Source organism: Gavialis gangeticus, unplaced genomic scaffold (genome assembly GCF_001723915.1).
Source record: "Gavialis gangeticus isolate Ggan-Ray unplaced genomic scaffold, GavGan_comp1, whole genome shotgun sequence".
In the NCBI taxonomy this organism is placed as follows: domain Eukaryota; kingdom Metazoa; phylum Chordata; order Crocodylia; family Gavialidae; genus Gavialis; species Gavialis gangeticus.
The window spans coordinates 21,918,253-21,926,006 of record NW_017729031.1 but is presented as its reverse complement, the minus strand read 5'-3'; the positions used below and the strand labels follow the sequence as shown (position 1 = coordinate 21,926,006).

At 41.9% G+C, this 7,754-nt stretch overlaps 1 protein-coding gene across 1 annotated transcript in view; it reads right to left on the bottom strand.

Moving 5' to 3' along the window:
* Positions 1-369: 369 nt before the first annotated feature.
* TMEM163 (transmembrane protein 163) overlaps positions 370-7,754 on the bottom strand; it is a 290,879-nt gene continuing 283,494 nt past the window's right edge. Inside the window, exons 7-8 of the mRNA XM_019522799.1 lie at positions 3,480-3,621; positions 370-1,582 (exon numbers count right to left, since the gene is read on the bottom strand). Of these exons, the coding sequence (XP_019378344.1) occupies positions 1,522-1,582; positions 3,480-3,621 (203 nt within the window). The 3' untranslated portion in view covers positions 370-1,521. The remainder of the gene's footprint in view (positions 1,583-3,479; positions 3,622-7,754) is intronic.

Here is a 7,754-nt window from a genome sequence, read left to right as displayed (position 1 = left end):
TTTTTTTTTTTTTTTTTTTTTTTTGGCTCTGACCAATCTTGAACCAGCCCTAGGTGCAATCCAAGCCAGGGCAGACAACCAGCTGCCCTGGACCTGTGGGCAACCAGCTTTCAACTTGCTAATGCAAGAGTTGCCTGGGATCATGAAAAGTAGAAAGGGCAGAATTGAGATCTGATCCCCAGGCCCCAAATCACACCTTCTTGCCATGCACATATGCCATAGAAGATAACACTTCAGCCAGAATTAAATAGCTTTCTCTTTATCACTGTCTTTACTGACGGTACATCAGCGCTCATGCATGCAGTTCCAAAACCCACACGCGTTCCCTGCGCTTGACATGGTACGATCGATCATACAGGTCAGAACAAGACGGCTGCTTTTTTTAATCCACTTGGAAACCAATAGAAGGTCACAATTTTGACTCGTTTTTCCATGCACCTTGAAATGTACAAAGTAAGTGGCAGTAGCCAGAGAATCAAGTTTAATGGGCTGTTATACAGGAAGACTTTGTTTTAGTTTTGGTTCTAGTTTTAATTACAGGTACTGTATAAAATAGATAATGACTTTATTGATTATACATCATGATTCTTGTGTATTATAGCAGGATACTAAGAAATACATAAGAACGTATGGTGGAAGGTGACCAATGTTTTACAGAATAATCTAAATCTAACAGATATATCTCACCACCAATTTGAAGTCATCACTGCTGTACCATCATCAGACTACAGAGCAACCACATAGTCACACACACTGGTACATCGGTGTATAATACAGTAAAAGCTTGAGGACTACGTTTCTCAAACAGGTCTTCCTCTTTAGGTTTCTTTTTGGCTTTTGTTTGTACAGTAATACCACAGGCTTGTTTGGACCATGCAAGGCATTATGCTGTGTGTTACTTCTTAAAAATAGAATTTGCCCTTGAAAAGGCATGAGGTTAAGATTTTATATTAAACTTTCTGATAACAAAAACGTGTAGGGTTTGTGTTATTTCTTTCCAGTGAAATCCGTCCTCTTAAAGCAAGAGGGGTTGAGAGAAAAAAAAAATCTTATTACTTCAGTGCTTTAAGCTACACACTTTTTAGTGTCCATAATCTACATGATGCAACCTTTAGTGGTTAGCTGAAGAGGTTAGCGATGGCTGTAATTCAAAGTTACAGCACAAGTCTGGGCTAACATTTAAAAAAAAAAAAATTGGCACCTCTTATTTACACACATCAGTAGGAACAATTTCACTCTGGAACGCAGAATACGGCAGCTGGTTTAGAACTGCAAACTGTACATTGTGTACTGTCACAGGATTCAATAGCATACTGGAAAGGAAAATGCTGCTGTTTTGTTGAGTTCTAAGCAGTGTGCACATTTGCCTGTTATACAGAGAGATTTCCCATTAAAACAAACGTTAAAAGAAAATATACAACGGGAAACAAACTGCATATTCAGTAAAAGACCATTGGCTCCACTTGCCAAAACATATGATACTACAGTTTACAGTCTTTACAGCGGAGAGGGGATTCATCTTCATTCAAACATTTCATAGTGGCGCGTTTGCCTTACGCGAGGGACCATATCGATAAGCAGCCTGCAAAGGAAAGCACAAGTAACTTTAGTAGAGATGCAGGGGGAGAGCACAGGGGGTGTCATCAGATCTCATCATCTTTTCAGTGCTGATCTGAAGGACCCCCGCCTAGAGACGATACCAAGCTATAGGGAGGCATAAGGATCAGGGAGGGGATCCAGTGTTTACTTCCCTCTGCTCCCTGTCAAGACTGCTTTGAAAAAAACCCTTTACCATAGAGGAGAGAAAATGGCAAGGGCAGCACTTCTCAGTACAATCAGTTTAGTCACCAGAATTAAAAAAATATGGCTGGTGGGCCACATCTCAGCGAAGATCCTTTTTGCCAAGATCTACTGCCCAGCAATCTGGAGTCCATTCAAATTGCTCATAGGTCTCCACCTCCATTCCTTTTTTGCCTAGGAAGTAGGAGATGGGGAAAAGCCAAACTCAAAAACATTTTTAAAAGTTTGTAAAGAGGTTTGCAGTTCTTTACAGCTGGGCAATGAAATTGATGTCAAGATTTCATTTAATTTCAACAGGCTTGGAAAGAATTTCAGCTCTGATCTTTGGGTATACGCACTGATATATTCTGGAGAGTTAATGGGGAGGTCAATATTAAGTTTGTTATTTAAATACAGTTCTAGTCTTAATTATGGAACAACTATGAGTGATACCTTCCTATAATTTCACACCAAGATGGGCTGAGAAATGTCATCAAAATATTTGGGAGGAAATTCTGCCCAGGAACTGTGGCAGTGTTTGAAGTATCTCAGATCCAGAGGATCACACATACAAAAGGGATTTTACCTAAAATAAGATTTAAAAAAAAACAAAAACCTCTTAAAATATTTTCCTTTTTTTTTTTTTCTTGACTTCCCTCTAATTCGTACAATATGGCCTAGCTCTTCTTTAAGCTCCCACCCACCCAACTCTGTCTTAGTGTTGACAGCTACTGTCTGAAGTTCAAAGATTTATTTCAGAGGAGTTATATAAACCTCTGACAAGGCTTATTATTCTTGAACAAAACATTGTCAAAGCTGGTATGTTGGGTACAGCAAATACCTACCAGCAGACTTTATGTTAAAAGCAAAATGTAATTAAATTACAGGAAAGGTCTCTATTCCATTTCTCTGTTCTATTTCCACTGCAAAATTAGGTTTGACATTGTTTTGTTCTTCAAATTCTAACAATTCATCAATTAAAAAAAAAGTCTGGGAATATTCTGTAGATGAATAAATGAACAAATATTCCAGAGAGACGAGCCGTTCATGGCACTGGTACAGAGACTCTCCTTTACCCCCGGTTGTCTTTTTTGTAGCTAGAGCCTTTGGATCAGATTCTGCTCTACCACTGGACACCTAAATGCCACTATTTCCCCCGCTCAAGTCCTTTAAAATCCGTTACTTGATCTACTTTTGTAACACACAGTCATCCTTAGCCTCGTAAAAAGAGCAGCAAAGAGGAAAAAGAGTAACAAGTTTTCAGGAACTCCAGCAGAGTGGAATAGGATATCTCAGGGGTGTCCAAGTCCACTTAGGTGCCGAATAGGTAAAATAAGATCTTGCCCTTTGTTCTGCCTGCCACAGAACCTAACAGAGATATCATCACTTCTTGTCCTTGAAGCTAGCCACCCTCCAGCTCGCATCCACTTGTGCATGAGCTACTTACCAGTGAATTAACAACTTCTTTCACGCATCATTGACTCCGGTAATTTTACAAGACCTGTCATAATGTGATGAGAGCTGCCAAGCAACAAGGTCCAAGGGAATTGGTGAGCTACCAACAGCGTGCATCAACGCACACACTCCAGATGAAGCACGCTTGTGTTCATTAACGTGCAAAGCAGCTAACATGTACAATCATGTATTGCATAAAGATGGTTGCTGACAGAGCAGAAGGAAAAAAAAGAAGCTTAACTCACTTGATTCCATAGGTGAGTATTGTAAGTCCAATTAGGACTCCTATACTGCCATCCAGGTACCAAACAGAAGCATTGTGTTTAAAAACTTCTGCACTGAGAAGGATAGAAAATCCCATTACTCCACCTACAAGAGAGTTGAAACCTACAAGAGAGGAAATAAAACAAATCAGTGAAGGAACTGACCCTCTTGGCATCAGCTTTCACCGTGGCAGCTAAGAGGAGACTGCCTGAGAAGAGCTAGGCCAGCGCAGGTGAGGCTAGAGGGCGAAGACACGGTAAGGTACCAGACAGTAGAGCCCAGTGAAAGTTGTGCCACACTGAGGCAGTTTGTCCATTGCCAAAGTTACAGGTTACTCAGAGGCTTCATTTGGAAAAAGCAAATTATGAATGTTCACTATCTCCCCCATATTTCCCAGTGGCCATCATTGTTTTTCATATCCAGAGTGAATAACTCGCTCCCCCCCACACACCCTCAATATACTAGGGGTCACTATTTTTTCTCCTTTTCAGTCTTCTGGTCAGTGAGTCTTTCCTCAAGTTCAGTGGTCAGAGTCATTCTATGTTCACAATGTTGCACATCCACAAAATAAAAAAAAAGGTGATCCATATCATTGGTGCCCTTGCTTAGTTCCTACCTGGTTGAATGGGGTATCAGACTTAACTGTTTTGAGTCAAACTGGTTATGCAATGGCTGCCCCAGACCCCTTCCTGGTTTAAGATAAACCAGACTCCCCTAGCATCCTGGCATGCTCTCTGGGCTCAGTGGGGCTCTGCTCCACAGCAGGGCTGCCCTTCATGGACTGCAGGCTGCTCGCCCCCCTCCCCCCCACTACTTCCTGCTAAGCAGGAATTCCCCTCTCCCTTGCAGAGAGGTGTCTATGTATTAGCTAACAGACCACATGGTGGCTACAGTCCCTGCTGAATCAACAGGTAGCTGGTAATGTCCCTCTGTTGTTTTCTTAATGGGGTGATAAACACTGTTATCAATTCCCACCTGGGCTAATCAGAGTGTCATGCTGGGGCCTGGCCACACCCCATACTCAGCTCAGCCCTATGCAAGGGAAGGGAGGGCTGCTCTAGCACCCTCCAGCTTCTAGCCTAAGCCACTTCAGGCATGTGCTGGCATTTCTGGGATGTCTTTGCAGTTATAAAGTGATGGCTAGCCGGGTTAGACTAACTTGCAAAGATTAAATCAATTCAGGCTCAGGCTTTTTGAATGTCCGTCTCTAACCTTAATAACAAGACTGCTTAAAACTGTTTCCCATTTGGTCCCCAAATATATCATAAGGTCTTCATGCCTGTCACTCACAGGCTTAATAAAATTCTTTTAAATTAAATTAAACTTTTATGTCCTCTTTTAACCTGTAAAATTGCCCTTTTGAGTGCCTTTTGTTTCCTGGAGCCTTTATGTGCAAGGCATCTATTCTCACAACTGCTGCTAGGCACAGATAACATTGTATAGATGCAGAATTGACTTCTAAGGGCTAGAGCCAATAAGGGACATGGTCAGAACACCCCCAGCTGTGTTTTAAAGCAGTCAGCTCTGCTCAGTTCTTTGAAAGAAGAGCCTACACTCAGTTCTTTGAAAGAAGAGTCCAGGCTGCAGGTCAGGATGGTCAATGCTGCTTGCATAATGCAAGTCCTAGTAACTAAATCTACTGGTCCATCAGCCATGATCATGGAGACTGCCAGTGGTGCCATCTTGTATACTCTATTGTTCTCAACAAGAAACCTTCACACAGCTCAGCACTTAGAGATACTCAAAGAACTTCACAATCATTGATTGACTGAAGCCTCCCCCTGCTCCTGTGACAATCATTGATTGACTGCTCCTGTGACAGGTAAGTGGAGTTAAAACACCCATTTCATATATGGATAAACTGAAGCACAAAAATATAAGCATGGATGGAACCTCCTGGATCACTAAGTCCCCTGTTATTACAGGCAGACGTATTACCTGGTTTGCATGAACAGATCAAGTCAGAGGTATAATTTGCCCCAAGTTGCACAGAAGTTTAGGACAGAACACAAGAGTAGCTGCCTCCTGCTCCAAACCCTAAACTAGCTCATCTCCTTTATTAGGGGCTTTGCAGGGAGGAATTTTGCATTCTCGCAGTGAAGAACTGCAAGCTACGGACTTTTCCAGACTGGGTCTAGTTGTCCTTTTGAAATGATTATCCTGTCCCTCTCCCACCAAATGCACTTGTTCCCTAACAGTCATTTTTGGTGGTTTGTCCAATCTAGCTTTAAAAGTCCCAAAAAAGGGGCTTTCACCTTTTCCATGTGGAAGATTATTCTACAGTCTAACACATCTCAGAGTCTGGAAGTTCTTCTGACATTTTCATCCCATACTTTTAAATTTTACTCTCTCATTCTTCCAGCTGATGTTTCATTTTGCCCGTCAAGTAGGACATGCTGTTATGTTCTCTTTGGGTCTGGCTGGGAGACAAAATTCCTTATTGTGAAAAAGTTTGAAGTTTTTTGCAATGGGAAAGGGCAGGAACAAGCATCTTAGTAGCTATAGCAAGTATCGGAGGTTCATCTCAGGTGAGCGCCTTAATCAATGAGCTACTGGTTGTTTTGGGGTGGGTTTTTCTTTCCTCTCTGGATCAGAAATTCTGTCTTTGACCACAGAAATTTTCTGTCAAATCTAATGTTTCCATTAACTGTTTTGGTGTCAAGAAATAGCATTTTCTATCTCAAACCCTCATTCTGTTGAAAAATGCCCTACTGGTTTTATCGTTTTTAATGTCCTATTAGTTTGATTGCATGCACTTCACTCTTTCAAGCTTTTAAACTCTTTTATCTCAGTCCCTTCTCCTACATACTTTGTGTTGTTGTTCTCTGAGCTCTCTTGTATTTATCAGTATCCTTCTGGTAACATGCAGAGAAGAAAGAGAAACAGAACAATTGCTGAACTCTTGTGTTCCTGACATTTGAGTTGTGAATATCATGGCCTTTGGGCTAACTGTTGCTTGTTTACATTTACACTGATTTCTGCAAGACTATTTCCGAGGCAGGAACAGACTTCATTCATTTCCTGGTTCTAAATATTTGAGCATTTAAATACTATAGGAATACATTTGCATTGACCTTCTCCCTCCAATTACTCATGCTCCTAAGACTTAGACATTTTCTAAAATCCCACTCCCCATGCTTTTGAGGATATGCTGAAAAATGGTATCTAGGTTACAAATGCTTGTAAGTGGAACAAGAAGCAACAATCTGGAAATGACTGAGCCATTATTGAGTGTTTTCTCAAACTGCTGCACTCTGTGAGCTTAATATGACTTAAATTATGTGCCAAGAACTTTTAAGGTCAACCTGCCCTTGAATACCTGTAAGATGTCTAGTGGAAACTGTGCAAATATGATGGGAGAATTGGGCCATTAGAATCTAACTAAAATTAAAATAATGGTCTATAATAGATAATATTCTGAAATATGCAAATATATTTAGTAGGGCTGAAGTATTGTTGTCGCCGGGACAGGAAATATTCTCTCCCAGAAACATGTGAGAAGTCGCTCTGAATCCCAGCCGTACCCTCCAATGTATCTACTACACCCCCCAGCGTGGTGTCATCCGCAAACTTGCTGAGGCTGCACTTCATCCCATCTTCCAGACCGCTAATGAAGATATTAAACAAAACTGGCCCCAGGACTGACCACTTGATACTGGCTGCCAGCTAGACAGCGAGCCATTGATCACTACCCATTAAGCCCAACAATCTAGCCAGCTTTCTATCCATCTTACAGTCCATTCATCCAACCCATATTTCCTCAGCTTGATACTGTGGAAGACGGTATCAAAAGCCTTGTTAAAGTCAAGATATATCATGTCCACTGCTTTCCCTGCATCCACAGAGCCAGTTATCTTATCACAGAAAGCAATCAGGTTGGCCAGGCATGACTTGCCTTTGGTGAATACAAGCTTTGGTACCTGGCATGACAAGGCTCTCCCTCCCTCCTCTGGCTTCTGCTTCCTGCATCTACTCCTGTGTGGAGTGAGATGGAGCTGGGTAGCAGAAGAGTGTTGCACATGCAGTTGGGGAAATCCAGGCTGCCCATGCTGCAAGAGGAAAGCCATGCACACATGCGCATGAGTCTGTACTGTACTGTACTGTACTGTACGCACTGTACACACTGTGCATGCATAGCACTAAAAGGTCAAGCTTTCCAGGCTGTGCACATAGCAGAGGAGAGATGAGCTATACACATAGTTGGGGGGAGGAGGGGAGCCACGCTGCCCACATGGTAGGAGGGAGATGAACTGGTG